Source organism: Nannobrachium achirus, assembly GCF_963921795.1.
Source record: "Nannobrachium achirus genome assembly, chromosome: 5".
NCBI classification, from domain to species: domain Eukaryota; kingdom Metazoa; phylum Chordata; class Actinopteri; order Myctophiformes; family Myctophidae; genus Nannobrachium; species Nannobrachium achirus.
The window spans coordinates 17745923-17767647 of NC_137814.1; the positions used below are offsets into that span (position 1 = coordinate 17745923).

Genomic DNA, 21725 nt, shown 5'->3' on the forward strand with positions numbered 1-21725 from the left:
TGAAGACCCCTGGCTTAGACGAAGACCCTTTATGTTAGCTTGTACTTGCAGTTTATGTAAGCAATTTACCCCGAGTGAGAGGACATTATGCTCTCATAATGTCAGCAGTGAGGGTGTTATCGGACGAGGCGCAGCCGAGTCCGATAACACCCTCACTCAGGACATTATGAGAGCATAATGTCCGACCCCGAGTGGTAAATAGCTTTTCTACCACTTTTTCCCGTATACATGAAAGAAAACACATAGTTGTAACTTGCAAGGATCTTAAGTTACAATCATTATTGCCTATAAAACTTCCGCGAGACAGCAGATAGTTCCACAAACAACATCTTCTACTCACCAACAGATGGCGCCAACTCCATACTAATCCATGCGTCTAGCTTACAGCTAAGCTAACGTCAGTTAGAAGTACCGTTCCGGCCGTAAATAGAGGCTGTTCGCTTCCAGAAAGGCATAGGTTCAGAGAAAAGGGGCTTTAAAGTTGGCGGATTGCATTGGATCCAAATAAATCGGCGACTATAGCATGCACGTTAGTAAACATAGGACCGTTGCCACCGTCATTTGTTGGTTGGGGGAAAGGTGTTCCGACTACCTCCTGAAGTCCCCGGATGTACACTGAGGTGCATTGATCTCGGACAAGTCCTCATACAACTTTGCGGCAGTTGTTTTGTCATAACCTCCGGAATTTAGCCAATCAGAATCCAGTATTTGAACACGTGACTAGAAAAAGTGGTAGAAGCAGGTTTTTAGACCGTAGTCCTTCCTTGACTTAATCGCTTAAATCCTATACTTACCTGACTTTTCCCTTAGGGCTCTTTGCCAGGCCCCTTGTTGTTTTCGCTTGACAAATTGACTATATTTGCAGAAAATCCCCAGAGCGACGCAATGTGAGCTTATAGATCGGCTGTTTTCAGAGAATGTTGGACACTAGAACATCACACACACACACACACACACACACACACACACACACACACACACACACACACACACACACACACAGACCATTTTAATTTAAATAACATAAAAATCAATCCATGACTGATGCTCAGATGTATCCTGTTTATTGCCTGCCACTGGCAGTTTTTTCAGTTTTTTTCTTTCTGGGGGTTCTTTGTAAAAATGCTACAGACAGCAGTCTGTAGTGCCCCTCTGGGCTCACAGAAGAAGCCATCTGGTTTTGTTTGGGGTGTTAAACTGCCGGTGAACTCTGGCCTTCTGACCTCCCGTGCCGTGACCTCTGGCGACCACACATTGTTGTGGCAGTCAGAGGTGTAGTACACGTCTCGCTGATGTAAGCCCCCTGCGGCGCTGCACTGCCCCCAGCACCAAACTACACCAATGGTTCTCAACTGGTGGGCCGGGACCGCCAGGGGGGGGGGGGGGGGGGGGGGGTCCAGATATGATTTTCGGGGGTCCCCAGTAGGGCATTCACCAAATATTCGACTATTCGAATATTCGAATATCAAAGTCACTATTCGACTTTGTTCACAGAAGTCGAATATTCGCTTATTTTTTTTTTTTTTATTATTTTGTCTTTAATTTCTTCATGGTTTATAAAGCTTGGCTTGATAGGAAGTCATAAGAACCCTGACAAGCACTTGGAATTGTAGGTATTACATTTAATGTGACTCGGTTCTGCAGATAAATATTGTGAAAATTGCAGATCTACATGCTCACAACGCCTCGCAGCGAGCATGTAGATCGGCTATTTTCACAATGTTCGCCTCTTGCTTACTTAATATTTGACAGTTTGGTCAGTTTGGCCAGTCCTGTCGAATATCCGACTATTCAAATACTTTGAGGTCGAATAATTAGAATACTAAGAATCACTATTCGTGAATGCCCTAGTCCCCAGATGCTCACAGCATGTAGCATGTGGATCTTTTAATTTCACAATAGAACCGTGTTATACAGAATGTCATTCCTCAACTCTTAGTGCTCATAGGGTGTCGATTTTGATTATCCCCCTCCCTTCATGTGGTGCCAACCACTGTTTGGTAGACTTACCATTAGGTCTTAAAAAATGAGAGACTAAACACGCACGCACACACACACACACACACACACACACACACACACACACACACACACACACACACACACACACACACACACACACATACACACACGCACGAAGAATATGATGGAAGAATGTTTTATTTAACAACCCAAAAAGGCAGCTGAGCTTTGTGCTCTTTAGACCTTGAGATAGATGTACTTCAACATGGATGTGTGTGTGCCTGTCATTCATTTGGTTTGTTCCAGGTGTGATCGGTGCAGATGTGACAGACCTTCACCTGCCGTGTGAGGATCAGCCAATCACGAGGCGCATGGCGGTGATCTGTGGGACGTCCTCCTGTCACATGGCGGTGAGTGATTTGGGGACGTCGCCTCTCAAGTGACTGTTCTCCAACTACATTTTTGCCGTATAATAGTGGGGCATTCACCAAATATTCGAATATCAAAGTCACTATTCGACGTTGTTCACCAAAGTTGAATATTCGCTTATTTTTATTTTCTCTTTAAAAATAGTTTATAAAGCTTGGCTAGATAGGAAGTCGGTGTCAGTGCTCCTGGTGGATGAAGTCAGTGCCCCTGGTGGATGAATTTGTTAATGCTCTATACCAGGGCTTCTCAAACCTTTTTAGGCAGTGACCCCCAAAATAAACATATTTGAACTGGGGACCCCACCCTGACAAGCACTTGGAATTGTAGGTATTAAATTTAATGTGACTCGGTTCCGCAGATAAATATTGTGAAAATAGCAGATCTACATGCTCACAACGCCTCGCAAGATCGGCTATTTTCACAATGTTCGCCTCTTGCTTACTTAATATTTGACAGTTTGGCCAGTCCTGTCGAATATTCGACTATTCGAATACTTTGAGGTCGAATAATTTGAATACTAAAAGTCACTATTCGTGAATGCCCTATAATAGTGTTATGTGCATTAGGGCAATTAACCAAAAATATACCAAAACCGATATATATAGAACCAATAACCAACTCATAACTGAAAAATTGAGAAGCAATGGTGTACAGAAATTGTGAAAATAGAGCTTTTAGATCTGCAATTCTCACTTTTTAAAATGTATTTAGCCATTTACGATTAATCGTAAATCGAGGCAAAGGTTTGAAATAATCGTGATACTGATTTGAAGACGAAGTCATATCGCCAAGCTCTAATATGCATATATACAATTACAACCACTGATATTGTACCATAATATAACCACTAAAACACCATTGCCGGGGACCCACAAGCCCAAAAGCTCAAGGAATAGGGTAGGACATGTGATTTTTTCTGCCGTACTTTTTATTTCTGTTTTATCTATTAGTTTGGTCATTAAGGTCCACAGAATGAGAGGTCTGCTCTGCCGGAAACATCGCGAAAAGAAGTTATGGCCATTTGTATATTTACTTTCCCATTGACTCCACTACACAGGAAAGGAAATATATTATAAAAAGAAAAAAGATCTGCTTTAAGTAGCATGTGAGGGGTCAAACTAGGGGTTCTTCATTATTCTGAATCCATTGCATTTGTTTTGCATGAAATGACCCCTCACATTTAAATATTTTTCTTTTCCTGTGTAGTCACACTAGAGGTTCGCGGCTCTACGCGCCGCTCACATCTACGCCCCCTCACCTCGTTGTTAACGTGAAAAGCTCATATGGCTTAAAAAAAAGTTTTTTGAAAAAAAAAGTTTTTTGAAAAGCTTTTTTTTTTTTTTTTTTTTTTTTTTATGAAAAAAAAATGAAAAAAAAAATTTTTTTGGGGGGGGAACTATTGTGGCGGAACTATTGTGCCGCAGCACGTTTCCGGTCGGACATATTTGACGGCCGGACGCACTTCCGGTGAAGAACTCCGCGAATTAAAAAGAGTAACGTTACGTTGCTGTAATGGGATGTACATACATGAAGATTATGTTAATGTGATCGGGACTCGTGCCTAAGTGATGGAATGTACTGGAATGTGGACAGTAGTGCTATTGACTATGCAAACGTGAGTACATCATTTGTTTAGCTAACTGTTAGCCTGGTGTTGACTCTACGTCAGCACGTATGGCGCTGGTGTGACGTGAGGACGTCGGCACGTGTGCCACGTGATCAGTCCTAGCCAATTGGACTGCTTTGGGTCGTCTGTATGTATGTATGTCGAATGCACCGTTCTGTCAGTTTCAAATTGTATATAGAGATAGTGGAGTCAATGGGACACTGAATATACAAATGGCCATAACTTTTTTTCGCGATGTTTCTGGCAGAGCAGGCCTCTCATTCTGTGGACCTTAATGACCAATCTAATAGATAAAACTGAAATAAAAAGTACGGCAGAAAATCACAGGTCATCTCACATCCTGTAGGGGTGGGTCCCTGACTACCACTACTCTACTGCAGTGGTTCTCAACCTGTGGGTCGGGATTTTGTCAAATATTTAAGGCAGAAATTGTGAAAATAGCCGATCTACATAATCACAAGCTGAGCTGAGCATGTAGATCGGCTATTTTCACAATAGAACCGTGCTATAGAAAATGTAATGCCTCAACTCTTAGTGCTCATCAGGGTGGGGGGGTCCCCAGTTAAAATGTGATTATTTTGGGGATCGTGGCCTGAAAAGGTTGATACGATATATACGATATTACAGGACAAATTTCATATTCAATATTTAAATTGTTACAACAGTGAAAACTAAGCATTATTCAAATATATAGTCAATATCACTCTTGATTTGAAGTGCTATTGGGTTCCCACACTTGTAATTTGATATTCTAAGTGTAGCAAAAGTGAAACCTAAGCAGCATAGCGCCCAGGGCGATATATCGCCCATATTGTTGCCTTTTGGGATACTGATATTGCGCACGGTCATACCGCGATATAACAATATATTGTGCAGCACTAAACCAAACCCACCAAATACTGCCCTACACAGCCGAAGTGCAGTAACTATGTTTTTGGACACACCAACTTATTTGTGTATCCCAAAGGTCAAATTAACCTTTTTTCAGTCAATATTCATAGTTACTGCACTTTGGCTTTGTACAGATCATACTGTATGATCTGTGCACTTTTATGAACGAAGCACCTTTCAATGGAACTTTGACATACAGTACTTCAAGCTGAATAGGATGTACTGTACAGTAGATAGATAACCAATCTATTCATAAAAGTAAGTTAAATCACTCCCCCATACATAGAGATGCATGCATGTCTCTTAATTCCCCAATAATAATGTATTGTGCTTAGGATATTGTCAGGTATGTTATTAGATCATGCCAGCAAAAAGGTTGATTTGAAAGGTTCCTGGTTAATTATAGCAGTTCATAATATGATGCTTTTCTGTGTGCATGATATCAGATATATTGCATAAGGTATTAAGGACTGTAGTGCAGGGGTCTTCAACAGGGGGTCCGGGACCCCTAGGGGGTCCTCAGAGTTACTACAGGGGGTCCTCCAAATCTTTGTGTGATAGAAACAGTTTTTCTCGTTTTTTTATATCAACCACTTGAACCCTAGCGTCCATATTCCAAGAACTTTAGCCAAAAATATTTTCGGCAAAGATGTTTTGTGTAGAGGGGAAAAAGAGCAGACTAAGTACAGAGTGAAAGGTCAAGTTAATTAAGTTTTGACTGTTCAAGTGGTTAAATATCTGAAATTGACTTGAATCCAAAATATACTGAGGATAGTGCTGTCAAACAATGAAACTATATGGAATCTCTGATAAGGTTGCGGGGGTCCCTGCTTTATCTCTCTCTGAACTAAGGGGTCCTTGGCCTGAAAACGTTGAAGACCCCTGCTGTAGTGTAAAGTGCACATTGTATAGTGTGTGATTAAATGTATTTTACTGTACGTGAATGTTTTCAGATCAGCGAGGAGCCTCTGTTTGTAACAGGCGTGTGGGGACCATACCTGTCTGCCATGGTGCCTGATCTGTGGCTGAATGAGGGAGGACAGAGTGCTACCGGCAGACTGGTCAGTTGACCGGCCTCTGGCTGCTGTTAAGCTTTATGGGTGGGCTTTGCTAATCATACGGTCCCACTCTTAAGGTTACGTTGTAAAAGGGCTATGGATAGTTCAAAATGGGTGACCTTTTTTCCTTGTCCTTGATCTCTGAAAAGAGATGATTTAAGTTAATATAACTCGCTTAACTGTACTTCGCAGCATTGTTACTTCACAACATTATTACAACAGTAATGGCAAACCAAAAGATGTATACTGTCTTATATTCAAATAGTATATTTCTATTGATTTGGAGTGTGTTGGGGCTTGTAGATCTGGCTATTTTCAAACTTTTTGTATTTTTGCTTTTGGTACTTTAAGTACTTATTGATGCCAATACTTTTATACTTTTACTCAAGTATATTTTGAATTCCGTGCTTCTACTTGTTACAGAGCATTTCTATATTGCAGTATTGATACATTTCACTTGATGTTGTACTCAAAGTAAAACAATTGAGTACTTTTTCCACGACTGTTTTCACTGATGATGTCCTTTCACTAATGTGACTGACTGTGTCAATCCTCTCTCTGTCAGATTGACCACATGGTGAAGGGCCATGCCGCCCACAGCCAGCTCCAGGAACAGGCAAAACAAAGGTCAGAATATGCATATCGGGGCTGGACTTCTAAGAAGCATTTTATTACTCCTGGGGTCATGTGTCATGTGTTCACCTGACCTCCTCGCGGCCTGTAAACCAGTCAGACCTCCCAGAGCATCAGACACTGGTCTCCTGGAAAGCCTGATTACATACTTGGTCGCGCTGTGAGAACAGCTGACCTGCAAGCTCACAGCGCGTCACGGATGCGACACGTAGTAGGCTTGTAGGTCTGCTATTCTCGGCTGTGCTGTACTGCCTGACAAAGCCAGAGTACTACGAACGAAAACGTGACTGGAAAAATAGTTTCAACTGGTCAACCAAATCATAAGATATCGGTATATACTGTAAGTGATATTACACTGATTGTATATCTGTTCTTGAGGTAATTGTTTATCCCCCGATATCATGAAGGCTTATTTGACCTTTGGGATTTACAAATAAGTCTGTGTGTCCAGAATAAGCTACTGCACTTTGTAGGCTTTGTGGGGCTGTGTACCATAGGATAAAATCTAAATCTTATGACTTCTTTACTCTCTGAAATAAACTGCCGGAGATTGATTTTTTATTTTTTTTATTTAACCTTTATTTAACCAGATAAAAACACATTGAGACATTATCTCTTTTTCGAGTGTGACCTGGCCAAGAGGCAGAAATAAAAAATTACACAATCCTTGCTTACATACAAGACATCACAACAAAAATAGAACATCCATGATACACAAACAGATACCTAAGAAATACAAAAATACAAAATGTACACTAAATAATAAACTAGTTTGCAATTCACAGGTAGCAGTACACGGCACTCACAGTGTGCCCAGTGTACCCAAAGGAAGAGATCAACAGAGCAAATTAATTACAGGTCTGAACAAGTGCAAGCGTTTGTAGATCTATCTAGAGTGATTCTCTTAAAACTTCTCAAAGGAATTAACACAGCCAATTTGAATCTGGACTGAAGGTCATTCCATGACCAGGGGCCAAAAAAGGAGAGGCTTTTATTGCCTCCCTCAGATGTAAATGCAGGTACTACACAGCGTAACCAGGAATTGATTGATTGAAGACTTTATTAGAAGTTTGCATAGGAAAAAGTACAGTTTAATGACGGTACAGTTCACTGGTACAAGGTCTACTAAAAGGAGATCCTAGAAAAGACTAAGATTATTTCCATTGTAAAGTACAATGTGTGATGTCATCACATTGTGATTTGCAATACAAACCCCCAAATCAATCCTCCAGTTCTAGGCAACACAGAAGAGGGGGAACTTTGTTTTTATTTCCACACAACTCTAAGGTATATTAATGACATAGTTCAATATTGAAAATGGGTGGTCTTCCCCATTAAAGGATGCTAGTGATCCACACTCCTTTAAGACCTTCGGTAGGGCGTTCCACATTTTGGTTGTATAGCAGAAGAACGAGTTTGACCCTTTCTTTGAGGTGACTCTGGGTTGGACGTGATCTGTGGCGCTGCCTCTGGTGTTGTAATTATGGACATTATGGACAATTATGGATATCTGCAACAACACCAGTAGTTCTCAAAACCTTTCTTGATTGCTGAATCCAAGTACCCCCTTTAATCGACAACAACATTTTGACTAGAAAATACTGACATCAAAAGTCCAGTTTTTATGTCAACATGTTGAAAATAAAAGTAAGTAGCCTGTTTTCTATTCAGTAACAGTAAAATTTGTACTTAATTTGGTTTAAAGCTTTAAGGAGGAGCACGTTCACATGCAAATATTAAGTAAGCAAGAGGTGAACATTTTGAAAATAGCGAGGCGTTGTGAGCATGTAGATTTGATATTTTCACAATATTTATCTGTGGAACCGAGTCACGTTAAATGTAATACCTACAATTCCAAGTGCTTGTCAGGGTGGGGGTCCCCAGTTCAAATATGTTTATTTTGGGGGTCACGGCCTAAAAAGGTTTGAGAACCCCTGGTATAAAGCATTAACAAATTCATCCACCAGGGGCATTGACAACTCATTCTCATGACTTCCTATCTAGCCAAGCTTTATAAATTATAAATTATATAAATTATATATTTTTAAATAAGAAATAAATAAAATAAAGAATAAAAAAAGCGAATATTCAACTTAGGTGAACAACATCGAATAGTGACTTTGATATATTCGAATATTCGGTGAATGCCCTACCGTATACTGTACATCCAATGACCCATTTATTCATTTATGCTCATTTTTCCAAACACCAGCGGTGAGAGCATCTCCAGCTACCTGAACAAGCACCTGCGCTCCTTGACCACGGCAGACCGTGGTGCCGTGGACCTTCTGGGCTCCGACCTGCACCTCTGGCCAGACTTCCACGGAAACAGGTCTCCTCTGGCCGACCCTACCATGAAGGGCACGGTGAGGGCCCACCGGAGACACTGCCTCCCAAACAGTGCGTCAGGACCCATTTGTGGGTTGCAGACAGATATTTATGGATCCTTTTGTTTTTTGTTTCCTACATTTTGTTTTTTAATTATTATTATTCAAAATATTTTCAAAAAAAAACATTCCCAAAAAAGCATTTTTTTAATGAGTTAAAAAACGAATTCAATGATGTATTTTCCCTAACTTCATGAAAAAATCAAAGAAACTACATAAATTAAAGCACAAATGTTTAAGAAGTAGTGAAAACAGCCGATCGACAAGCTCACGACGCGGCGCGAAGCGGCGCGTCGTGAGTTGGCGATCTGCTGTTTTCACTTGTTTGGGCCCGCTAATTCTTGTCTAATTCCGCTTTTGGGTCACGGCCCACGGGCTGAAAAGTTTGGGAACCACTGGTCTAACATGACTCACACAGCCGCCCGTCTAGCCGGAACATACCTCGATGCTTCCGGGACTGATTGTTCAATCACACTAAGGCTTCATCACACTAGCCTTAGGACAGGAGTGTCACTGCGGTCAGAAAGCAAGAGAAATAGGCCAATCACGCTTGTTTAACAATACCATGAAAGGAGGTAGGTATGTAGGTACACAGAAACATCCTGCTGATTGTGCTCTGTAGAAATAGTGCAGTATACTCCTTAAACGGGTACTTTCACCTAAAGGGGTTGAGGGGCAGATTACACTGTGACATGAGCTTCTCTGAAAACGGTCTGAAACAGTCTGAAGCTCATGTCACAGTGTAATCTGCCCCTCGCCCCCCAACAACTAGCTGACCAGTACAGTAACTAGTCATACAGTCAGGCTATACAGACAATTAATTTGATTGGCTTATAATTGCGCATCCCCACAATGACATCATAAAAATGTTAACTTGTTTTTTAAGATGATTCTTAAAGTGACTGTAACCCTTTGGGTGATAGGCCCCCTTTAAGTTTTACAGATACATGTCGTTGTGGTGGCTATTTGTCCTCAAAACAACAATAAAAACAAACTCTCCTAAGGCCACTGAGGCACAAGGTAGTGAATCTTACGCATATGTCAGGAATGAAAATGAGTCCAAGCAAGTATTATAAGTTGTAATTTATTTCCATTTAGCTTCCTACAGGTAAGGTGCACAGCAAACATGATGGTATTATATTTGGTAATATAGCTGGTAAAAAAAACTGTACCTTGACTGACCAGATTATGTCCCTGATGACTCTTAGTCACTTTGTCCAACACCTTCAAAACAAATGCATTTAGCTGGAATACAGTTTATCTGAAATAATATGGTTGTAATCAGAATAGTTCTATCTCAAACACACGCTATTTTGCTGTTAACAACACAATGCTATTTCCTGCTGTTACCACGCTGGTGTTTTGTTTTGTGATTATTTGGAGAGATTCTCCCTTTACTTTTTTTTTTTTTTTGCCTTTATTTTTGGTACATTGGACAGAGACAGGGAACCCGGACAGAGTAGGGCAGTGGCCTGTAGCAATGGTCCAGTCGCCCGGGAATCGAACCAGGGTTTGTGGCTTAACTACTTGGCTATCAGGTCGAACCCAGGGAATCACACCAGGGTTTGTGACTCTACTACTCAGCTATCAGGTCGCCCCCATCAGACACTAAATATTTAACCAGCGTGGTTAGATCTTTAGATTTAAGTCGTCGGCTCTCCAAATGATGGTAATCTGCCAATTTGACCGACACATTTGAGAAACTTTCGCCAACATTTTTGTATTAATCTAGATCCGCAAAGCAACGAATAACTAAAGCTGTCAAAGGATTTTAGGAGTGAAAACTACAATTTACAGCAGTGGTTCTCAAAAGTGGGGTCACCAAATTATTTTGCAGGGTCTCCAGATGATTAGTTTAATGTCATTTTCTTTCTCACTCAATGGTATACAAAACAACACACAGTATAAGTCTATACACTATACAGGGTATCTGCACATTTATAAAGTGACAATTTAAGGACTTTAGAGATCGGTTTAATGCCAAACTGGCCAAACTGTCAAATATTAAAAGGATCCCTGGCTAATATGACAAATATGCCTTTATACATTATAATTGACCTGTATAACTACAATGTAAAATTAAAAACACCTTAAATATTTTATTTCTTCTAGAAATAACTAATCTTTCACTCAATAGGGGAAATGCCTGTCGCAAGTTGATGATGTCATAAAACCATGTGTGATCTATCCCTATGGAATTTATGGCATGCATGTGCAAAAAATAAAAACACCAACACATTTGAAATATTGATTTGATACTTCATATTAACCATAGGAAGTATTACGTTTGTTTTTATTTGCACATGCATGCCATAAATTCCATAGGGATAGATAACACATGACATTTATGACATCATCAACTTGCAACGGGCATTTCCCCTATTGAGTGAAAGATTAGCTATTTCTAGAAGAAATACAATAATTTAGGTGTTTTTAATTTTACATTGTAGTTATAGAGGACAATTATAATGTATTAAGACATATTTGTCGTATTTGCCAGGGATCCCTTTAAGTAAGCAATTAGGCGAACATTGTGAAAATAGCCGATCTAGTTGTGAGCATGTAGATCTGCTATTTTCACAATATGTATCTGCGGCACGAGTCACATTAAATGTAATACCTACAATTCCAAGTGCTTGTCAGGGTGGGGGTCCCCAGTTCAAATATGTTTATTTTGGGGGTCACGGACTAAAGAGGTTTGAGAACCCCTGATATACAGTAAAGCATGGGTCTTCAACAGGGGGTCCGGGACCCCTAAGGGGTCCTCAGAGTTACTACAGGGGGTCCTTCAAATCTTTGAGTGATAGCTATATTAACCACTTGAACCCTAGTGTCCATATTGGGAGAACTTTAGCCAAAATAGCAGATCTACAAGCTTACAACGCCTCGCGCTACGAGGCGTTTTGAGCTTGTAGATCGGCTATTTTCGGCAAAGAGCTTTTGTGTAGAGGGGGGAAAGAGCAGATTAAGTACATTGAAAGGTCAAGTTTATTGAGTATTGAAGGTTCAAGTGGTTAAATATCTGACAACACAAATTGATATGAATCCAAAATACACTGACAATTGTGCTGTCAAACAATGAAACTATATGGAATCTATGTTAAGGTTATGGGGGGTCCCTGCTTCATCTCTCTCTCAACTAAGGGGTCCTTGGTCTGAAAACGTTGAAGACCCCTGCAGTAAAGTAACAAAAAGTCAACAACAAAGTCCTTGTGTGAATGTCAGGCATGGAGGACACAGTGTGAAGTAATGTTTGTTTTTGCAGGTTGTGGGCCTAACGCTGTCCCAAACCTTAGATGACCTGGCGCTGCTGTATTTGGCCACCATCCAGGCCCTGGCTGTGAGTTCTGACGTGCACCCAGTTTCGACTTACATGCTTATTACACTGCACTTAACACCTCCTGTGCCATTACCTGTCCCCAGGGGCGTCACACCAAATTCTGGGCCCCGGGCGGGTACAAGGATTCACGCTGTGGGCCCCCCATGAATGTTCTTCATAGAGGGAGGGGGTTTAGCAGATAGCAGATCTACAAGCTCACAGCGCTGCACCAGGTTGAGTGCCGCGCTGCAAGCTTGTAGGTCTGCTATTTTTGAAAAACCTGTCAAAATTTGTGCAAGTCTTTGAATATTTCAAATCCTTCTAAGGTCTTTTGAAAAACCCATGTTTCTATATCAGTGGTGCTCAAACTTCTTCATGTGAAGGACCCAAAAAATGATATGTATTTGGCCGCGGACCCCCATCTCAAAATATCTAGTTCCAGGGACACCCCAGAAGCAAAATTTGAGTTACAAATAAAAAATACATTTATTCAAAGATTTGCACTCCTTTTAAAAAAAGAAATAGCAGATCTACGCGGTGCCGCGCTGTGAGCTTGTATATCTGCTATTTTTCAATAGCTACAGAGTATAAAATAACTAAGGCCCCCTCCCTCCACCTTGGGCCCTAGTAACTCAGTCCCACTTCCCCCCCCCCCCCCCCCCCCTTGTGACGCCCCTGCCCGTTCTTACATCACGCCGGCCCATAATGACAGGCTGTGTAGTGTTTCGTGTTTGTAACCCTCTCTTTCATGTCTCTTCTTCTCTGGTTTCAGCTGGGCACACGGCACATTCTGGAGGCCATGAAAGGAGCAGGACATGACATCAACACGCTCTTCCTGTGCGGAGGCTTGAGCAAAAACCCCCTGTTCGTGCAGGTCCACGCCAACGCCACAGGTACGAGACGTGGGTGGGTGACTTCAGTAGAAGTTTTGAATCTGTTTTTAAAAGCCTTTTTTTTTTTACTCGAACGCAAATCTGTGTCACTTAACAGATTTGAACCGCTTTAACGATTATTTTATGCTTTAACTATTAACATGTAGCAGATCTACAAGCTTGCAGCGCGGCAACGAGTGCCGCGCTGCAAGCTTGTAGATCTGCTATTTATTTTTTTATTTTTTTAAAGATTTGTTTTTGGGCTTTTTGCCTTTATTGGATAGGACAGTAGACTGACAGGAAATGGGGGAGAGACAGGGAGTGACACGCGGCAAAGGTCGCCCGGATCGGGAATCGAACCGGCGACGCCGACAGGCATTGATGCCGAAATGGCAATGCCTATATGGTATGCGCCTGGTCCACTAGGCCACCAGGCGCCCCAGATCTGCTATTTTTGAAAGATCTTTGAATTATGTTTTACCCGATTCCATAATCCTTCTTCTAAATCGGTGGTTCTCAAACTTTTTCATGTCAAGGACCCCCCAAATGTACATGTATTTGGCTGTGGACCCCCATCTGAAAATACTCAAAATATGTTGAAGCAAATAATTTGAGCTTTTAAAAAGATATATTCAAAGACTTGCAAAAAATCATGTTAAAAAATAAAATAGCAGATCTACAATCTGCTATTTTTCAATAGTTAAAGCATTAAATTATTTTGTGATCTGTCAACATTTAAACTTGTGTAATGTGGAGGGCGCATACCACATGTGTACAATGCTCTGTGCAGAGTCCCTGGTTCTTTTTTTTTAAGAGTTTGTTATTGGGCTTTTATGCCTTTATTGATAGGACAGTAGACTGTGTAGACTTGATAGGACAGTAGACTGCGTTGTGAGGCGTTGTGAGCATGTAGATCGGCTATTTTCACAATATTTATCTGCAGAACCGAGTCACATTAAATGTAATACCTACAGTTCCAAGTGCTTGTCAGGTTGGGGGTCCCCAGTTCAAATATGTTTATTTTGGGGGTCACTGCCTAAAAGGTTTTGAGAACCCCTGGTATAAAGCATTAAAAAGTTCATCCACCAGGGCCATTGACAACTCATTCTTATGACTTCCTATATAGCCAAGCTTTATAAACTATATATATTTTAAAGAGAAAACAATGCCAATCATAAGAGGCTATTCAATGTGTTAACGTTTGCTGCCAGGAAGAATATTCTCCTATTTTGGATCAAGGATGTTGCTCCTTCCAAAAAATCATGGCACAATATTATAATGGATTGTATTCCTTGTGAATACATAACATGTATGTTACACTCTAAGATAGATGCCTTTTATAAAATCTGGGACCCCTACTTAAGATTCATCGGGCCCACGCTATCTGCTGCTGTGCTTAAAGGGTTCCCCTGTCGGCCTTGACTTTTATCTGTCGCTGTTTTACTTGTCTTGAAGTTTCCCGATTGATGCTGAACTGTGCTCAGTGTATCTAGTTCCGATTTGGGTCGGGCGCCTGCCCTCTCCATTCTGAGGGGGTCGTGGGGGGGCTGGGGATTGATTGCTTCGCTCATCAAGTATACAATTTTCCATTCTACATGTTATTGCCTGAGCTTATGATTTATATTTTTGTTTTTGTTGTTCCAGTTTGTTTGTCTCTTTCATTTTCTTGTACAGTGTTGTTATTGTCTAAATAATGTATGTCTAAAAATTTAATAAACATATTATTCAAAAAAAAAAGAAAAAGAGAAAACAATAAAAATAAATAAATAAAGCGAATATTCGACTTCGGTGAACAACGTCGAATAGTGACTTTGATATTCGAATATTCGAATATTTGGTGAATGCCCTAGTAAAGATAAAAAAAATGTTTTGATTCTGGGTTTTTGCTTGTGCACTTCCAGGGCTGCCTCATGTTCTGAGTGCCCAGACGGAGGCTGTGTTGGTTGGAGCAGCCATCCTGGGGGCCTGTGCATCCAAGGATTACTGCACCGTACAGGTGGAGTCTACGTGCACGCACACACACACACACACACACACACACACACACACACACACACACACACACACACACACACACAGGGGCGTCACAAGGTGGGGAAAGTGGGACTGAGTTACTAGCGCCCAAGGTGGAGGGGCCTTAATTATTTTATACTTTAGCTATTTTTGAAAAGTCATGAAAATGTGTGCAAATCTTTGAATACTGTATATGTATTTTTTAAGCGAACATTTGTAACTCAAATTTTACTTCTGGGGGGTCCCTGGAACTAAATATTTTGAGATGGGGGTCCGTGGCCAAATACATATCATTTTGGGGGTCCTTCACATGAAAAAGGTTGAGCACCACTGACATAGAAACATAGGTTTTTCAAAAAACCAGAAGGATTTGAATTATTCAGAGAATAGCAGATCTACAAGCTCGGGGGCCCACAGTGAATCCTTGTACCCATGGGCCAGAATTTGTTGTGACATCCCTGGCCTGCGCACGCGCACGCACACGCGCGCGCACACACACACACACACACACACACACACACACACACACACACACACACACACACACACACACACACACACACACACACACACACACACACACACACACACACACACACACACTCACTCACTGTGAAGCTGCTCCAGTGATTCCTGACTCTATGCTACCCCCTGCTGTTATGTGGTAGAACTGGAAAGGGTAGTGTGCTTGTTAAATATTTCAATAAAGTGTGTGCTTGTGTGTGTGTAAGATTAAGATGTGATGACGACTATGTCATTAGTCATATAATGAAAAGCGAGGAGCACAACCCCGAAATAAGAGCGATTACTTTGTGGTGCCCAGTTCAGTGCGATTCTTTATTGCGATGGAAGTTTGGGCTTTAGTGAGGGCCCGCTTTTCATGAAATCTGTCATTAGGTCACTCAACACATGTAATCCCTCGCTGGCATCTGGCTGGCACCGTCTACAGTGCAAAAAAGGGGGAGCGGCGAGTCCTTAAGCCAGACATGCTAAAAATAAGAATGCACGTTATTGTTTGGACTAGGGTGCACCTGTCGGCCCCTCTCCAGACATAACTGTCTGCACAGTTGCTGCTGTCTCCGATCTCTGCTGGAGCTTCTGCACACAGTGAGCTGATTGGTTCAATACACATTTAAGCCTAATTTGTACTTAGTTGCGCGTCGCTGTCGCACAGCAAAAACGGCAGATCTATACAAGCTCAAAATAAATCACACGTTATTTATAAAGCACATTCAAAACAACCGAGATTGACCAAAGTGCTGCACGGGATGAGAACAAACAATCAAAGCATAAGAAGCATACAGTATACTGTACATGATTGTATGCATGTGTGTCCACATACGCACTGAACCTTAATTAATAAGAGAGGCTCGGGTGTGAGTAAAAAAAATACATAAGTGAGTCTGAAGCCATTTAGACCGGGTACGCATTTTTGCGTGTTATTATTTTATGCTTTAACTATTGAAAAATAGATTTACAAGCTCGCAGCGTGGCTCCGAGTGCTGCGCTGCAAGCTTTGTAGATCTGCTATTTTTGAAAAAATTGTTAAAATTTGAATTCTGACCCGAAGTGTCTTTTGAATCCTTCTAAGGTTTTTTGAAAAACCTGTTTCTATGTCAGTGGTTCTCAAACCTTTCGTTGTGAAGGACCCCCAAAATGATATGTATTTGGCCACGGACCCCCATCTCAAAATATTTAGTTCCAGGGACCACCCAGAAGCAAAGTTTTCGCTTTAAAAATACATAATATTCAAAGATTTGCAAATCTATATCTGCTATTTTCCAATAGTTAAAGCATTCAATAATTCTAGGCCTAAATGTAAAGACATAAAGACACCTCGATGGACTGGGCAGATCTAAAGTGGGGGGCAGGCTGTCCCAGAGCCTGGGGGCAGCGGCCGCAAAGGCACAGGCTTTTCTTGCTTTACTTGCTAGTTCTGGGCACGACGAGCAGCAGCTTGTAGATCAGTGGTTTTCAGTGCGTGACAGGCTTCAGACAGCAGAGAGCCACTGCACCGAGTCATATACACTCCCACTCCCAACACAACACATAACCACTGGTGATTTCTCCTGTTCTGAAGCTGAATGTGCTTTATTGTGACCGAAGGTCGCAGTTTACCATGAGAAATGTCACAGCTTGGGGTGCCCACTGGCCTAGTGGTCAAGGCGCATACCACATACTGGGCTATGATGCCTGCTGGCGTCGCCGGTTCGATTCCCGATCCGGACGACCTTTGCCACATGTCACTCCCCATCTTTCTCCCCATTTCCTGTCAGTTTACTATCCTATCAAATAAAGGCATAAAAAGCCCCCCCCAAAAAAACTTTAGAGAAATGTCACAGCTTGCCTCTGTGTGTGTGTACGGTCTATGGGTTTGCTGCTCTGACATCATGCTCTGATGTCACTGTGATGACGCATCCGGCAGTGACCGGCACATCTTGTCCACGTATCCGTGTATCTCTGAAGTTCACGCCTGACACTGTGGTTCACTTGACACATCACTGTGACATCACAGGTGATATCACAGGTGACATCACCTATGTAAAAGTCCATATATGGGTATTCTCCAGAATCCCTTTCATGCCCATATATGAAGATCCCTGATGTCATCGATATACAATATACACCACTGGCCAGATGGCCAAGACATGGCCCATATCTGTTTGGCTGGTTCAGATAGGGATCTCCATGTATGGACATCAAAGGGATTGTATGTTGTGATGTCATGGGAACCACAATCCCTTTTATGCCCAGCCATACATGGAGATCCCTGATGTCATCAATATTAAGCCCATATCTAACTTCATATGGGAATGCCATATCTGTGTGGCTGGTTCAGACAGTGATCTCCATCTATGGGCATAAAAGGGATGTACCATATATGGATCACCATATAAAAGGTACCAGGGGTCTCAATATATGGGTAACTGGTCCGATATATACATCACTGGCATCAGGGCATGTCGCCCTGAAGTTACTTACTGTGTGTGTGTGTGTGTGTGTGTGTGTGTGTGTGTGTGTGTGTGTGTGTGCGTGCGCGTGTGCGTGTGCGTGTGCACGTGTGTGTACAATAGGAGGCAATGGAGAAAATGGCTAAAGTGGGGAAAGTTATCCAACCTGATCATGAACTACAGAGGTGAGTTAGCAATGGATTTCATCTAGGGATGTTTTTTTTTTCATGCCATTTTCCAATATCGATTTTCATATTTCAAAATGATTTGTTATTGAATAATGAATGGTTTGTTACAACCAAAATACAGGCTAATACTTTACAGTAATGGCAATGTATTGTTATTTATTGTTCACAGTGCTTTAAATGTGCAATATTTAAACACACACACACACACACACACACACACACACATATACAAACCCATTTTTCTAAAATATTTATTTAGGAACGGTAATTAAAAAAAGGTAATACAAACATGGGAAATGGAATGTCTTTGAAATGTATTCAATTAATTCTCATTAATAAGAATTAAACATAATGCTCTGTTAATTTAGCATTCTCTCCTTTCTACAATGATGACGATAAGTGAACACCATTCCATTTTAAGACCGTTCACAAGCTAGAAAAATGTTATTATTTTGTATCTTTCTGTATTTGCAGTAGTTTAGGTTGACACTAGTGTAGTACCCATTTAGACCTGAACACAAATCTGTGTCACTTTGGATTTGAACCACTTTAACCATTATTTTATGCTTTAACTATAAAAAAAAATAGCAGATATACAAGCTCACGGCGTGGCACCCGAGTGCCGCGCTGCAAGCTTGTAGATCTGCCTTTTTTTTCTTTTTCTTTTTTATCGTGAACATTTGTGCAAGTCTTTGAATATTTTTGACCCGAGTCTATAAATGTCTTCTAAATCCTTCCTCTAAATCAGTGGTTCTCAAACTTTTTCATGTCAAGGACCCCCAAAATTACATGTATTTGGCCACAGACCTCCATCTCAAAATATGTTGTTCCAGGGACCCCCCAGAAGCAAATATCTGAGTTACAAATGTTCGCTTTTTTTTAATTTTTTTTAAACTTTTGTTTATTGTTTTTTTTTTACAAGCATTCATTGTATGAATCAAGAAAATGTTTTAACAATGCTTCGTATATCCCCATTATCACAAAAAACATATTAATTATATATCATTTTAGATATATTCAAAGATCACGATCTTTAAAAAATAGCAGATCTACAAGCTCGCAGCCGCGCTGCGAGCTTGTAGATCTGCTATTTTTCAATAGTTAAAGTATTAAATAATTCTAGACCTAAATGCATTGTATAATAGTTGGTCATGCGCTCTCTTTGCCCTCAGCTTCTATGACAAGAAGTACCAGGTGTTCCTGACACTGTGTGACCACCAGAGGGAGTACAGGGCCCTCATGAATGACTCATGAAAGCCCGCTGCTGGCGAACACCTTGTCAGGTCTACAGTATGTACAGAGAACTACCAAGGAAGCAAATCAGAAACCTCAGAAGTTTGGGTGTTGAGAAACGGCCATGGAGTCCACACGCCCGAAGAGTAATTTATGCTCCTGCCGCGTGCGCCGAAAAGAGCTAACCTACAAGCTCACAATGCGTCGCTCCTGCAACGCCTTGTGAGCTTGTAGGCTGGCTATTTTCAGCACGTGAGTGACCGTCGCTGTGCGAACAAGTATGAACCGGGCTTGAAGCTATAGAAGCCAGGACAGAAGGCAAAGGACGGAAACATTACATTATTCAATATGTAGGCCTACCCTACTGTAGAACATTTAATCACTCAGCTTTTGAGTTAACTGAGTTAAGACCGGTTCCGAAGGGAGCTAAAATGTTTTGTGTTGGGGGCATCCGCTGGCCTAGCGGTCCAGGCGCATACCACATAGGCTCTGATGCCTGACAGCATGTCGCGGGTTCGAATCCCGATCCCGACGACGTTTGCTGTGTGTCGCTCCCCATCTCTGACCCCATTTCCTGTCAGTCTACTGTCCTATCAATATAGGCATAAAAGCCCCTAAACAAATCATTAACAAATAAATGTTTTGTGTTCAACATGTACCCTTAGGTAAAATAATCTTCCTCTGCATATTTGTGAGTTAAGACAGGTTCCAAAGGGCTAAAAATGTTTGTTCAGCATTAAGACGGAATCAATGGCTGTAACATATCAAATCTACCTGTATACAGTATACTGTATTTAACAATGAGTTGTTTGACAGAGCGTTTGCAGAAATTGCAAAAATAACCTCTGGAGTCACAGAAGTACTGTGTAACCAATTCTGGTATAATCTATTACCAATAAAGAAAGCCAGGGACTTCAGATTGCTTTCTTGAATGCTAGATTGTGGAAGCATGTCTCATTTGGATTCCTGGACTGTGGTAGCCTGATTTCAGAGAGGCAGGGAGTGCAAACTTCTAATAAATTCTTTAATCATTTGGCAGCCTATTAGCCAAGCTAGGACTGTGGCATAGTTACGTACACGTATTGTATATGTACACAATATATAATGCATTGCATTGTGTCACTGGATACATATCCAATAACAGTGCATTAACAGTTCAGAGAAGATCTGTGTTATTATTCAAAAGGATGCTGAATAAAATGTTGAATAAATAAATAAATACTCTATTCCTCTGTCTATTCACCCACTAAAACCAGGAAAGCATCTGTGTCAGTTTAGATTTTTGCGTTGGCTATTTCAAAATGAACAGATATACGAGAGTTTGTACAACTGCTATCGTGAAAGTGTGAGAACTACTGATTCATAAGGCGTTAGTGGAATAGACCTCAGGTTGGTTAATTAGCACAGAGGCTGGCCTGTTACCTCAGCTGTGTGGGATTCGGCGTTCCTCTTACTGGGTAAAGAGATTATACTGCCTTTGATCTGAGGCAGAACTGGGAAGAGGCCACTGACCGTGACACAGCAGACTCTAGAGATGGTGGGAACAGCCCCACTGACTGTGACACAGCAGACTCTAGAGATGATGGGAACAGCCCCACTGACTGTGACACAGCAGACTCTAGAGATGGTGGGAACAGCCCCACTGACTGTGACACAGCAGACTCTAGAGATGATGGCAACAGCCCCACTGACTGTGATACAGCAGACTCTAGGGATGATGGGAACAGCCCCACTGACTGTGACACAGCAGACTCTAGAGATGATGGGAACAGCCCCACTGACTGTGACACAGCAGACTCTAGAGATGATGGGAACAGCCCCACTGACTGTGATACAGCAGACTCTAGGGCAGGGGTTTTTTGACGGGGCACCCTGGGGTGCCGTGACATGCGTCCAGGGGTGCCGTGAGATAATTTGATGATATATGGAATTTATTTGGACACTATTTAATGTCATTTTAAACTTGAAGTACAAAGTTATTTTCTGTCAGTTCTAACCAAAATGGCTATTATCTCAACGTTTTCCTCGCAACATAATCACCAAGATATTGTCACTGTCGGGCAGAAACCTCGTATCTCCAAGTTTCAAATGTGTACGTCTTTTGGTAAAGTAAAGCCCTGCTTCATCATACAAGACCGTCGCACCAAACTAGTGAAAACAGC

General features: G+C 41.4%; 1 protein-coding gene across 3 annotated transcripts in view; it reads left to right on the forward strand.

Annotated features, from left to right (window-relative positions):
- The window catches only part of fggy (FGGY carbohydrate kinase domain containing), a 42125-nt gene extending 21162 nt beyond the window's left edge, over positions 1-20963 (forward strand). For all 3 annotated transcript variants that reach the window (XM_080725167.1, XM_080725166.1, XM_080725168.1), the window contains exons 8-16: positions 2269-2372; positions 5863-5970; positions 6533-6594; positions 8813-8966; positions 12253-12327; positions 13079-13199; positions 15080-15174; positions 18266-18327; positions 19503-20963. In XM_080725167.1, the coding sequence (XP_080581293.1) occupies positions 2269-2372; positions 5863-5970; positions 6533-6594; positions 8813-8966; positions 12253-12327; positions 13079-13199; positions 15080-15174; positions 18266-18327; positions 19503-19584 (863 nt within the window). In that variant the 3' untranslated portion in view covers positions 19585-20963. The remainder of the gene's footprint in view (positions 1-2268; positions 2373-5862; positions 5971-6532; positions 6595-8812; positions 8967-12252; positions 12328-13078; positions 13200-15079; positions 15175-18265; positions 18328-19502) is intronic.
- Positions 20964-21725: the final 762 nt, after the last annotated feature.